The 14,157-nt window shown below is 51.0% G+C and overlaps 1 protein-coding gene across 2 annotated transcripts in view; it reads right to left on the bottom strand.

The window, feature by feature from the left end:
• Window positions 1-7: 7 nt before the first annotated feature.
• Window positions 8-14,157, bottom strand: part of UBE2O (ubiquitin conjugating enzyme E2 O) — a 45,734-nt gene continuing 31,584 nt past the window's right edge. For both annotated transcript variants that reach the window (XM_015879778.2, XM_015879779.2), the window contains exons 10-18: window positions 12,345-12,499; window positions 11,573-11,685; window positions 10,754-10,879; window positions 9,653-9,742; window positions 6,701-7,358; window positions 5,649-5,785; window positions 4,981-5,184; window positions 4,480-4,537; window positions 8-3,058 (exon numbers count right to left, since the gene is read on the bottom strand). In XM_015879778.2, the coding sequence (XP_015735264.1) occupies window positions 2,310-3,058; window positions 4,480-4,537; window positions 4,981-5,184; window positions 5,649-5,785; window positions 6,701-7,358; window positions 9,653-9,742; window positions 10,754-10,879; window positions 11,573-11,685; window positions 12,345-12,499 (2,290 nt within the window). In that variant the 3' untranslated portion in view covers window positions 8-2,309. The remainder of the gene's footprint in view (window positions 3,059-4,479; window positions 4,538-4,980; window positions 5,185-5,648; window positions 5,786-6,700; window positions 7,359-9,652; window positions 9,743-10,753; window positions 10,880-11,572; window positions 11,686-12,344; window positions 12,500-14,157) is intronic.

Below are 14,157 nucleotides of genomic sequence, written 5' to 3'. Positions count from 1 at the left end.
CTGCAGGTAAAAAAAAAGGTTTTGTTTTTTTTTAATGGTCACACAGCACTTTTATACATATATCGTTTTAAGCAACCAAGCATCCACATCTGCACGTGAACGACACACCTCTAAGCATGGCCTCAATGGTCGGGTCCGGGGGGGGTTTGGTTTGGTTGGTTTTTCTTCATTTTAAATACTGTACAACAGGATCAAAGGCTACAAACAAACCCAGCTCGGGACGCTTCTCCTCTCCCCCCCAACCCCAGCACTTAAAACAGTTACAGGCTGTTTGGCTTTGCACCTCTCACAGTCGTGTAGCCAGTTTTAAGGCCAACAAAATGCAGCATGCTTTGGCTATTTTATTTTTTTTTTGTTATTTTTTTTTCCTTTTTTTTTTTTTAATGTGTGTCTCTTTTTAATGATTATCATTATTATTAAGGTTCGAAGCCTTTGTAACTCTTGTTACCCTTAAATATTACATACATACACAGGGTGGGGGGGTAAGGGATGGGGGAGTAAATGACAGAGCTGCAGTCTGCTCAACCACCAACCCGGTCACCAGGGAGCTTCACATTATCAAAAGCTTAGAAAATCTGTAAACCTCCGTGCTGTGGTGGGGGCTGAACCCCCTGCAGGGCAGCACCCAGCTCCTGGGGGGGCAGCCAGGATGAAACTCTTTGCTTCTGATTGATGGGAAAGAAAGGGAGGGGGAGAGAAAGTGGCCTGGATACCTGTGAGCAGCTCAGGCTGCGTGTTCTGGGGAGCAAAGGGATACAACAGAGCTCTGGCAGCAGCTGAGTTGTGGCCGTGAAGGTTTTTATCCCTCTGACCAACAGCATCCAGCAGCAGCTCCTTTGCAGGCACAGTGCAGGTCAGAAGCACAGCAGGGAGATACTGAGAGCAGACTGTGCTGGGGGGCAGAAGGCGCCGCATCCTGGCTGTGTTCCCCCCACCCCAGCCATACTGACAGAAGGGATCTGCCTCCATCCTTACTGAGTGCTCCCAGCTGGAGGGACACAGCCTGACTGCTCCTCTGGATGCTGATGGGACCTCCCCAGCTCCATTAATTGAGTGCACACAAAGGCTCCATCCAGGTGCCCAGCCAGGAGGCTGCTGCCGCTGCTGCAAAGTGCTGAAGGTCCCGGCTCTGTCAGTGCTGTGCTGCCCCAGAGGCCCAGCAGCAGCACACAGATAGGATGGGCTGCGCCCACAGCTCTACCAGCCACAGCAGGTTCAGGCAGTCACAGGAAACAGTTGGGCAGGGGAGGAAACAGCAGCAGCCCACACCAGTGTCGGATGCGCTCCGGTTAATGGATGAGGAACCATCACAAACTGCTGCTCCCACACCAGCTGAACACACTGCATCAGCTCCTGCTGCCTGTGGGTGATCCCAGCTCGGGCAGCCCCCAGACCCAATGGCAGCAGGTGATGGAGAGGCAGAATGTGCCACGCTCATCCCCTTAACCAGGAGCTGGTCTGCAATGCACCCACACAAGGCTGAGATACACCCAGTGCTGCCAAGGGAATGAAGGGAAGATTTGGACAGCTGAGCAAGTAACGAGGGCAGAGCCCCATGTCTTGTGTGTTTCTAAAGGACAGGCATGCATGGGGTGGGAGGGAAGCCTGCCTTATTACGGGAATAGACTGTGGATGGTGGAGCTGATTCCAGGACATAGAGCAGCAGTCACAGGAGCGGATGGAAACCCCACAGCACGACCAGGGCAGCACAGAGTTCTGGTTCTGCCCGTTCAAGTTCTGATCAGAAGAACCTCAGAGCTATCGGTGAACAACTACGACTAGAGCAACTCCATACGGTGCAGACAACTTCAATGCAAACAATCCAACGTCTCAGTACGTATCAGCTTGGGTTGGCTTCAGAAAACCCACGGTAATGCAGAGCAAAATGAAAGAGGGCAGCGCCCTTCGATTCCGGATCCTACAGCAATCGCTTCTGGCTCCATCCCCAACAGCAGAAAGTGCTGGGTGGGAAGAGTCTGCGTGGAAAGGTGCCCCAAGATGAAAGTGCAGAGGGAACGTGGCTGCAAGACTGCTGCTGTGCGGGTCTCCAATCTTACCATTGCAGGGTCAAACTCGCAAGAGGAGCGTGTATGTGGGACAGGGGGAAGGAAGGAGGGCTGAGGGCAGATCCATGCTTAGACAACCTTTCCTCGGAGGAGCAAATCAGGCCTACCACCTTCTTTGGAACAAACCAAGCTGAGGAAGAAAAGCTGGAAGGATAAGCCAGTTTACTGGTAACAGCATTTGCCAATTTCCTTTCTGCTGCCTTCCCTTCTCCTCTGCACCTGCCTGTCCCTAACCCGACGGTTTTACTTGTCCTCTGTCCACTCTGGGATATTGGCCCCTGCTAAGGCAGCCCGGTACTGCTGCAAGACACCGCGGATGCTTTTAATGAACCCCTTGGACAAAGGGAAGAGGGGGAACCCAATATCAGGGTAACCGCTCTTCTCCGGGAGGAAACTCCTGTAGCTCTTTCTCCTTTTCTTTGGTTTCACGCTCGGCTGCGAGGCAGAGTCCTGGGCAGCCTTCCCCTCGTCCGTTCGGTCTCTGGCCAGGTCCACCCCCCTGGCTTGGCTCTCCGAGTCTGAATACTGGTGGAGGTCGCTGGCGTTGGGCGTCGAGGTTGTGAACTCTGCCTCGTCCAGCTCCTCCTTCCCATCCAGCGCCGAGTCGGACAACGCAGCCGCCGCTCCCTGCTCTGCGGAGCCGCTGTACTCCCCCCCAGTGCTGTCTCCGGGGCTGTCGGCCAGGGTGCCAGCAGAGAGGAGGGAGGTGGAATCAGCCCCGTTGTTCTGCTCGTGGCTCCTCTCCACCAGCTCGTTGGTCTCCAGCCAGGACTCGATGCGGGACACCAGGCGCCAGCCGTTGCAGCGGAAATGCTCGCGGATTTCATGCTCAAAGACCTCGACAGGTCTGCGCAGCAGCTGCATCATGGACTGCACCACCCGGATCAGAGTCATCTCGTTGTAGCAGCGGCTGTTCTCGTAGCCCTCCTGAAGGCCCCGGTCGCTGTCGAATCCAGCCTCGTTGTAATAGGGCTCGTTCACTAGGATGAGACCTGGCGAAGGAAACAGGGCGGTGGGTTAAAGGAGGGACCCCCTTTGTTGATCGGTACCCACAGCGCCTCATTGAAAGGCAAATCCAGCAGCAGGAAGGGCTGGAGGAGAACACACGAGGGAATGCTTTGGTTCCTGCTTCTGAAGGCAGGGCAAGACCCTGCACAATGCATTATCACAAAGGGGAGCACTTTGAATGGCTCTGCAGCCTCCTGCTCACACATGGGAGGATCCCTGACACCACTGGGAGCAGCAATGGAGAGCAGGCTTCCATTGGTGTGATGCAGAGGGCACACAGCAGCACAGGAGGTCAAAAGGGTGGAAGGAAAAACATTTCACAACCTTCCCTCTCTTTCCAGCCAAAAAAAAGAATGTAAATGTAACCCAAACTCTTCTTAAATACACATTTTTTTTCCCCTTCCTCCTCTTTATAAGAAAGGAAGCCATACTTTGACCTGACCATCCTACCCACTATAGTCCCACCAGGGCAGTACAGAGACAGGGAACAAAGTGCCAAACCATCCATAAGGAGCTTTCCCTGCCTTTGTCAGACTGCAACTCTATGTAGGCAGCAACAACACTGATACTGCCACGAGCTGCACTGGAGCTGGTGGAGGTGACAACATGAGTCTCTCCAAGACCAGGCAGCAGGAAGGAGAGAGGGAGGGAGATTTCCCACCAGCACCACACGTTCAGTGTGTTCACGTCCTAAATTTGGATGCTCAGCTCTGGAAATGAGAAAAGGCTTTTGTTCCTGCTCCCCAACAGGAGGGCACAGGCCGGCTGGGAGGAGCAAGAGTCCCTGTGTACTGGAGGCTGCAGCCTTTGTTCCATGTCAAAGGTTTCTCAAGTCACATTCCTGGGCTCCCTGCATAGAAAGTTGGCCTTAAGGTGGAGAACTGATTTAGACTGTCTGCCTCCAAACTGGATATTATAAGGCAAAGCTCTGCGACAGAAAGCCCTGGGGCCGGCTTAGACACACCCTTGATTATTCTGCTTTAGGAGAGTAAACAGCAACATCAAGAGCAAAAATGTGCCCCAAGTAGATGACTCAGTGGGGATAAAAACAGTCCTGTAAATTAAGTCCAGTTTAGCAGCAACTTCGGTGACTGGCTGGGAACAAAAAGAGCCACCTTTGTCAGCTCAGAGCAACAAGCAGAACAGCTCTGTGGCTGCAGGAAGAAGAAGGGAAAGCATTGTCTCAGAGACCTGGGACGCAGCCAAGAAAAATCAAGGCATGAGAAAAGCTTGTACCTGCTTGGAATGCTGAACTGCAGAGATAAGGACGCTGCTTTGTCCAGCGAGGTGAGAGCAAAAGGCAGCAGGAGCCCAACTGGCACCGCATGTATCAACCCCCTGCCAGACATAAGCTTGCACTCCCCCCTGCTTTTTCCTGTCCCACAGGTTCTGCAGGAGCATTTACCTTGGATGGAGATGAGCACTTGGAGGAGGCTGGATTTACTGGTCCACCTTTCTGTCCCCTGAAACACACACACAAATGCATCAGAGGGCAGAAGCACCACTGGTTTGCTCAGCAATAACCACTGGATGAAGCAAGACCCCAGCTGCTCGACATCCCCACCACTAAGATCCTGTGGTTTGCAGCAGGAACAAGGGACTGACTCAACAAACACGGGACGTGCTGGTGGCCCTGCAACACCAAGTCATCTTCCTTACTTTTTGTCAGCTCAGCACGTGGCCTGGCCATGCTGTCTGCCTGGAATGGTGTACAACTACACACCGTATCAGTCCCAGTCCAAACACAGCAACCAATCCTCCTCCAGACATCTGGACAGCCTGAGCTGCACAAAGTTTAAGCACCAAAGACCAGACATCACCCAGGACTCCTGGACTGGATGGAAGCATCTCCTTCCAGCTGTAGCCTGGTACAACCACTGTGGGGATGGGTAGAAGGAAGCATTACCTTGCCTATCCACGTCCCCAGGAGGCTGACACACACTTTGCCATTGTCATACAGGTTGGGATTCAGTCTCCCGCTGCACTGGGAGAGGTAGCGAAAGAGAGGTGGCACAGCAGGGTAGATGTTGGGGAGCTGGATGTCAAAGAGAAAGAGGCCATCTTCATAGGGTGTGCGTGTGGGCCCTTTTATAAGTGCTGAGAAGAGATCCTGTGGAGAAAGGTGATATAAGCCACCAGGCACAGCTGTGTTTGATCACAGCCCATTTATCTCTTTATCCACTTCAGCCCTTGCAGCTCTTAACACACCCCGGGGCACCCTCTCCCTAAAAGCTGTGCTTCTGCTATGGCCCTGCTGTGCCTCTGGGGCTGAGGATGACCAGCAACACCCACTGCTCACATACCCTCCACTGCCTGCCCTCCTGCCTGTCCTGCTCTGAGGGACAACATGCCAGTGGGCAAAGAACCCAACATGGATTTCCTGCCATGAGAATCTCTGTTGTCTGCCACCCCCACTAAGGGAATGCAAAAGCAGCCATTCAGAGTAATTAGGATTTCACATGCTGCTCACATTCCTGTGGCTCTAATGTAAGGGATTGAGGCTAAGCAGGGAGTTCCACGCCAGCTGGACTTTGAGCCCAGTTCTAACACAGAAATCAGAGAGCAAACACTTGCCATTCGATCCTCAAAGGTTTTCACCATGATGCCATCTGGCAGGGAAGTGGCCAGCAGAGCCATCTCCTTCCGCACAGTGCTAAAGAACTTCTTTGCTTCTGGGGGCTGGAACTCCATTTTCTTGAAGGCATGGCTATCTGTGAGTCAAGGAAGAGAACAGAATTAAAGCCTGCCTTGGAAACCACCACCAGCTCCTTATGAAGGCAGATCCATCCATGCATTAAGTGTGTCCTTTGGATGAAAAGAGATAGGGGCCATCAGCAGAAGCTACACAACTATCTTCCTGAAGAACCCCAACTCCTGCAGTAAAGGCAGGAAGCCCTAAAGCTTCTCAATATATCCCAGCTCACACATCAGCCCAGGGCAATTCAGCTTAATTGGTGCTGAGCCAGGAGGCAGCCCAGTGATTATTTGCTTTTTCCCCACACAGTCAAGCAGCCACAACCTGCAGCTCCTGTTCTCTTGGTCTTGCAAAGGGCCCTGTCACACTGCTGGGACAGCAATGCACACCAAGCCAGGACCTCCTGCCTGCAGGAACGTGAGCCCAGCTCCCTGCTTTATCTGCACACACCTGCAGGTTCAGAAGAGCTCGGCCACCTCTCCTCCCCAGCTCTGGTTTAGCTGGTGGCCTTGCTGAGCGCCTCGGGCTCTGCTGTCACCTGTGTTCCACACAACCAGATGCTCTTTCTTTATTTTTGGCAGATGAATGTTAACAAGGACGCTCACCCAACCAAGGGCACCCAGCACAAGAGCACCAGCTGCTCCTGCAAACTCCAGCACTTTAAACTACACAGCCCTTCAAAGCTCATTTTCAATGTAGAAGAAAGGGAAATCCATCTTAAGGCTTAAGGAAGTAGCTCAGTGCCTAGAGATGGCACCTGGAAGCCAGGTTTAGCTCCCAGAATGAACTGTCCTACCAAAGTCGTCTTAATTTCTCCTCCCCACATATCAGCTACGAGAAAGATACCAGAATATCCAATCCTAGAGGCCTAAATGCAAAGATTTAGAGGAACACGGCAGCACAGAGGCTTCCCCTGCCCTGGTGCACTCACCTGGAGCACACTCCAGCACAGAGAACACTTCTCCCTTGGCACTGGTGAAGGTGACTCCAGGTTTGCCCCCACTTTGCTGGCACAGCACCGGTGTCTCACTGGGCCACTCCGACCTCACCGGTGTCTGTGCCTCTGCTTTTTCTTCTTTCTTCTCTGTCTCCACCATGGCTTCCATCTTTTCCTCCTCCGCAATAGCCACGTTATCCAAGGTTTTCTTCAGATTTTCCTGCAGCTTTTTAATATCGTCCAAGAATTTCTTCTCCCGAGTGGGTTTTTCCAGCTCCACCGTTGGGGAGGTGGGAGAACCAGTCAGCAGCTGCTCCACAGTCATATTTTTCAGGCTTTCCAAGATCTTGATGGCTTCCTTCAGTTCCCTGAAGCTCTTTGGGGCTCCGTCCTTGCCAGCTTTCTCTGCAGCAAGATCTGCAACTGCCATCGCCACGGCTCCCTGCACTTGTTCCTCCACTTTTTTCACCTCCTCTGCTGCTGGTTCCTCAGGCTCCAACTCTTCAATTCTTGGGTGGTCGTCGTCCATGAGGCCGTTGTCTGTCTCCCAGCTGTCGCTTTCATCCTCCCACTCAGAGGATGCTCCGCTGGTGCTGCCGTCAACAGAATCATAGTCCGACTCCTCAATCTCTGACTCGATGTTGTATAAGTGCTAAAGGAGAGCACAGTTAGAAAAGGCACTGAGTACTTAAGGTCGAAGTACAGCGTTTTAATTGGTATTAAACATAGACAAGTCGGTTCTCCCTTTTCATGGGGGAGCTGTCAGCTACAGTTTGTGAGGCTGTTCCAACCTCTTCCATCTACTCATGGTGGGTGAGGCATGATCCATATAATGTGTTAATGGATGATCCAAACTGAGCCAGCAGAGCCCCATCCTCCACCTGTCAAAGTAGGGCACTGGGGGGATACAAGGGGAGGTCTAGGCGGGCTGCAACCTTCCCAATGGCTGGGACAGAGCCACCAACAAGAGCATGTTAGTGCCAACCAGCTACCGAACATCCCAGGGGCTCTGAACACAGAGCTAACTCAGAAGGTGCTGGGTATTATGGGTGGAGTTTGTATTTCTAGCTGTGCTGGCACAGAATACGCTGCTTTGGCTGCCTCCACGCTCTGTCCTTCCACAGACAATGCTGGAACCAGCAAAACAAAATTCACACACCAGATTTCTCCTTCTGTGGCACACACAGCTTGCTGTCAGAGCTCTGCTATGCTGCTTCAGCTGCTGTATGTGACTACCACTTAAAATTCAGCTGGGACAATAAAGCCTAACTCAAGTTGCTGAATAAGCTCTTACATAAAATGTTCTCTTCCCCTTCAGTACCGAAAGCAGAACCCATCCACGCTCCATCTAAGCCTCATCTCCTCTAATCATGCTTCTGCACACACTACATCTCTCGTGAGGTTCCCTGCAGAGGCTCAGAGACGCACTCAACTCCACCACAGAAGCAGAAGACCAAGAACAACTTTGCTTCTCACGCTTGAATGATGGCCCAAGGGTCCTCCCAGTCTTGCAAGACACGATCCCAGATGCTAAAGCACGCGGACACTCGGTTCTCTTGTCAAAGCCTCGAGCTGAACCAGCCCTGCTCAGCCAGTTCTGTGCCACCCAGAGACAGGCAGCCAGTGGGGGGGGTTGGTTGGGTTTAACACAAGTGACTGCAGGCAGGAAAAGCCATCAAAACGCACCGCCCTTAAAGCTAATCCAGCTCTGAGGCGGAAAGTTAGCCAGTTATGCCATCTTTATTTTTAGAGCTGAGAAAAAGCACCCAGACAGTTCGTCTACGGCATACGAGCAGGCACTGATAAATCACAGTTTTACTAACCGATAATTCACTCCTGCCATTTCCCCAACTCCCATCATTACACAGACAAGAAGAATGGAAGGGACTGGAGTGACACAACAGGAGCTGCTGGAGCCCCAGCACTGCAGCGTGAGAGCAGCCCTTTGTGGAGCACACAGCAAACCTCTGATTGTGCCTGGCATCCGAGCACATGTGACAACAGGGGGAAGGGAGACAGCAGCCTGCTTTGTAACGCTCTTGTCCACTGCCATAGTGCAGGCATTGACTATTCTACTGTAATTAATGCAGAGATGCTTGGCTTAAAATGGAATCTTGATTAAGTACATCCTCCTTGCAGAAGCAATGTTGTTCACTGTCACGCTGCTGGAGATGGGACCCTGCAGAAGCAAATCTGCTCCTCTCTTCAGGCTGTCTGGGTTAATTTAAAGCAACAAGATGAAGAGATGCGGGATGGAACTAAGTGGAACAGTGAACACAACTACAAGATCATACAATATAAGCCTTAAAATAGAACAGTGCAGAGGACAAATGAATGGGGTTACATGGATTGGCAACGTGGCTCCATATTTTTAAAGCCTGCCCTCAACTCCTCTCCCTCTCTGCCTGAAGAAGACACATTTGGATCTCACCCTTATGTAGGTAAGGTCGCAATGTGTGGCCCTCATCCAGCTTCTGGGGGAGCTTCTTAAGACAAAACACTACAGCTCTGTTTCACAAGGCAGACAAAAGCAGCAGTATTTTTTCAGCTGTGCTTTAGTTGTGCAACACAGTGAATCTGGGCTCAAGTTAAAGCTGATGATCACTGAGCTCTGTAACCCACTCTGCACAGCAGCAGGTGCTGTAGGCTGTGGTCAGAGACATGAACAGGCAGTGCAGTGTGTGCAAAACAACCAGCAGTCTGCCTACAGTTTCCTGGCAGCATAATATTCTCTATATTCCAAAGCCGTGCTGACTAATTAACTGATCAGTCAGCCTAAAAAAAAGAAAGTGAGAATTTCTGTGTGCTACCAGAAGTGGGAAGCCCTGCTGTCATGGGAAGGCAATAATAAATAGAGCAGGATTCCCTTGCACATCGGCTTTCATTGCAGTCTGCATTTGACATTGAGACTTGCAGAGTTACCACGAGGTGGGAACAGCAGCTCACCTGTGGCAGGATGATAGTCTTGGAGTTATCAGCCCACACCACCTCCACTTTGCTGCTGACATCCACGCGAGCCACCTGGCCGACCGAAGGCTGTGGAAACAAGGGCAGCTGGTCAGTTTCATCTCTTTTCCAAGCACTTCAGTGCAGAGCAGGAAGCTTTTGAGAAACAGATGCCCCTTACATTGGTGACCTGCAAACCTGGACCTCCCCAAAGCAATGCCTGCAGAGCCAGCTGAGCACAGGTAACAGCAGCCCTGGGGCTGCGGCCTTTCTGAGGGCAGCACCATTGGGGTACCTGCCAGAAAGGGGACACTGCAGTCCCCTGGAGCAGGCTGCCCTCTAGTGGGGTGCCAGGAGCCGGGCCCTGCACTTTGTCCCCCCCAGGAAGGCTGGCAGCAGCACAGACACGAACAGACAAGCTTCAGCTGGCCCAGAGTGTGCTCATTAAGCAGCACTGGAAGGAGGTTATCTGGGTCAGCCGAGCAAGCGTGGATGTGTTCCGTGCTGCTGAAACAAGAACCGCAGCAAGAGCCATCCTACACCAGCTCCCCCTTTATTAGGGCAGCTGTCTCAGTGGCTGGAGGGCTTCCAGGTAAAATAAGGAAAGCTGCTCCCTAGCAAACTGTGTCCTCTGCAAAACTGAGCGCTCTCCCTCTCTCCCCAGATCAGCACAATGATCCAAATTAACACATATACAGTAATCTAAAAATGAGAATCCCACTCTTCTGCGGCCAAATGAAATTGGTTACACAACAAACTCACCTCCACTCTTGCACAGGAATCCACAGAATGTTCTCATGTTAGAAATTACTCAAATCCTAAGCAACCCTTAAGCCTCGACTTAACTTTGTTCTCGTTCTGCTACAGTCTCCATTGACCCAATCAAAGCATTTCAGCACACTATTTCTTCAGGCCCTGGAGATGTGCTATGTTTCTCATGACAGCAGGGGATACAATAATAATAATAATCCATCAAGCCAGGGAGTCAAGGATGCCCACACAGAGCCTAAGGCCCCAGGGTTCTCCCACTGACTCTTTTCACACGCCCCAGCACTAACACCAGATGACACCACAGTCATATAAGTAGCATTGAGAACCAACCTCGTCTTCATTAGCTGTGGCTCCATCTGAATTCCCGATGCGAATCACGATGTCAGTGGTGCGGAAGCGAAAGTCGGGGTGGTCAGCAATGTCATACACACTCACATCTTCCTCCTCCCCAATCAACTGCATTGGAGACAGAACATAGACACATCAGCCCTGGGATGCTGAGCTCATCTTCCCAGTGTTACCTCCAACACCTGAACTACTTTGTGTTCCATCTTGTCACTCTTCTGTTGCCTTAACAGACCACAGGAAGGAACTGCTCACGTCCCTTCTGTCATCCCATAGCACACCAAGCAAAGAGCTATAATGAAAGGAAATGGGTAGTATCTCTCTTCTCTGCTCGCCCTCACCTTTACCTCAGGTTCCACATCAATCACAAGGTTGTTTCATTCCCTTCTGAACACCCACATTTCTCAAGGCAGTTCAGTGGGGCCCAAAGAAGAGCATTTACTTTAGAAACGATCTGAGGCAACAGGAAGTGTTTGATAGAAAGCTCATCAAACTGATGGAAAATATCTTTCCTTTTCTTTATTGGAGGAGTGCTAGGAGCTCCCAAGTCATGGCAAACAAGCAGTAAAATGGAATGACTCCCCAGACAATCCTGATGGATCCTCTCCTTCCACCAACTGCTAAAGACATCGTGGGGGAAAAACTCTGACACTGAACTCAACTGTATGTGAACTCAACTGTATGTGATTACTTCTAGGCCCAAAAGCACACGACTGTTCCCAGCCTCAAGGACCAGCTCTACTGCAGATCTGACTGCCAGGTTTACCTATAGAGACCTCACTATTGCGTGGCTCCTGCACTCACCTCCACATCATCTCCACTGGATTTCAGCTTGAACCACTTCACCACGCAGGTACGGCCGATATGGTCACCAGACTGTACGACTCCATACACACCGGGGTCCTGGGAGCTCTGAACTTTTGGATGCAGAGGTAGGAGGGGAAAAAAATAGGCAAGTTCAGTGGAAGAGCACAGATTCTGCACACACCCAAGGGCTGTCAGAGACTCAACTCTCAGCTGAAATCTTCCATTTGTGAATGGTGTTAGGAAAAACAGTCCTTCCTAAGCAGTCAAAACTGTCCTCAGCTAAGGAGCTGCATTTTAATAGGGTATGAGTTGATGGTGAAACAAGATGATGGTGCATTAGACAGTGTGAGCACTTTGGGGGCCCAGCACAATGGCAGGTCCATCAGGGAAAGCAGCACAGCATGAGCTGTTCATCCCTCCCCTGGTTTTGGGACACAACTCAGAGTCATTCCCACCTTCAAGGAGAAAACAGGTAACTTCTACTCAACGCCGAGCATCCTGGCTTTGTCCCTTGGTGTTTATTCCTTTCACAGCTTGCCTGTCACAGTTCAACCTTGGTGTTTAAACAATGGCTGTGTGCTGACACATGTCAAGTCACCTGAATCACTGCCAGTCCCTGGTAAAGCTCTTCTGTTAACTTCACCTGACCATTTCTAACAGCTACCATGAGATGGGCTGCAACACACACTAGGGGATCCAGAAGGAAGAACACTTTGCTATTCAAAGCATGTTTGCTCCCCAAGGAGAGCATATTTTTGATACTTGGTACCTCTTTTGTCTACCACGAAATCCCCAGGGCAGAATTCATTGTTGTCCAGATGATGGACTGGAATCAGCTCATTGGAACGAATGTTGGTCTCCACGGTGCCATCCTGCCACATCACGTCAGCCGAAGTCATTGTGGTCACCACCTCCACTGCAACCCTGCAAACACAGTCAGTGAGTAACCAGAAGGAACTTCAGCATCTATCTCAGTCCATCCACAACAGGAGATACACTGAACCTGAGTTCAACTCGCAGACACAACACAAGTGCTGCATTTGCATTGGTTTCAAGTCAAAATGTGAAGAAGACACAAGAGGCTGCTCCCCCCCCATCCGTCCCCAGCCCTCTTTTTAATCAGTGTCATCAGGGAAATATTTTTAAGTGCAACTAATATCAGTCTGTATTCTCAGGGGTCCGTGTGCTGCCCAGAGAGCTGCAGGAAGCCTCAATATGATGGGAAAGCAGCGTGCTGAGCTGGCACCCTGCAGGTAGAGGCAGCCCTGAGCTGACACATGAGATCTGCTGAGTGACCCATCTGCTCTGCATCTCTCAGCAGCACTTGGCAGTGCACCCACCAGAGCTTCATCTGAATATTCAGACTGCAAAGACCACTCACACTGAGCTGTGGGCCAGCTGCTGCATGTGTCTGTACAGCACAAACACAGATGAAGCCCTAGCTGAAAAAGCCTGCATTTCTTATACTTGGAGACACAGCCATGGCTGCAAAGTGTCTCAGTGCCGGGTCTCTGAGTTTCTCTGTGTGGAGTCAGAACTGCCATAGGGATTTCTCCCAGCTAAGCTTTCCCTAATGAAGCCTTTAGCGAAGGAGAAACGCTCAGCAGAACGTGTAAGTGAACTAAGAGTCCACAGCATTCCCAGTAATGCTATCCTCTATTCCTGTTTTTGCTTCCATTCCAATAGTGATCTGCTGAGGATTGTGACCTTCAAGGAGGAGCAAGAAGAACAGCAAAGCTGAAATACCCAAACATAACGTGAACAAAGTCCAAGGCATTCTCAGACTACTGGGTCCCTTCAATCCTGGTGGCACTTGCTTGGAAGGACTGTCACATGTTACTTGCATTAGTTTATTTCTGATGCAGTATTTTTATACAAGTCGTCCAGGAAAACCAGCAAGGCAGGTTCCCCAGCTGCCAGGTGTCCTTGTTCCCTCTGAAAACAGTGCAAACATTCTCAAGTTCAGAAAGAGATAAGAAATGCTAAGAGATGCAGTTATTGCTACAAGTGGGCTGATAAGATGCGATCCTCCCTCTCCCAGGCTACTGAAATCAATTCCTCTCAGGCTTTCAAGCAGTGCATTTTGTCCATTAAAAAGCAGAACTATTTGGCAGAAGCTGCAGATACCTTTGCAGAGCAAGATGAGGATAAAGCAGAGCCCACTGCAGTGCAAAGCCCTGCCAGCACTGAGCTCTGTGAGGATGAGCTGTCCAGTCACACTGCCGTGGTCTGTCCTCAGCCTCTCTCTGCAGAAGCACCACCCAGGTACCCAATTAGTGTCACATCTAAGCTATGTGATCTTTATTCACCTCCTGCTCTGTGCACAGAGCCGAGTGCAGCACAGATATTCTGCCGATGCCCTGAGGCACAGCTGAGCTGGACCAGCATCAGTGTCACATCACGTGGCCACAGTTTCATCAGAAGCTGGACTGAGATCAAGCTGATTTCATATAGGCCACTGCACAGTCATCGCAAGGTAATCACTCCTGGTTGCTAACTAGTGGTGTCCCATCATGAGGCACACCATCATCCTCCTCCACCCACAATGAGGAGGTGATTTACATCTGAAAGGGATTGTAGCA

Source organism: Coturnix japonica, chromosome 18, assembly GCF_001577835.2.
Source record: "Coturnix japonica isolate 7356 chromosome 18, Coturnix japonica 2.1, whole genome shotgun sequence".
In the NCBI taxonomy this organism is placed as follows: Eukaryota; Metazoa; Chordata; class Aves; order Galliformes; family Phasianidae; genus Coturnix; species Coturnix japonica.
This window is presented reverse-complemented; position numbering and strand designations above follow the sequence as displayed.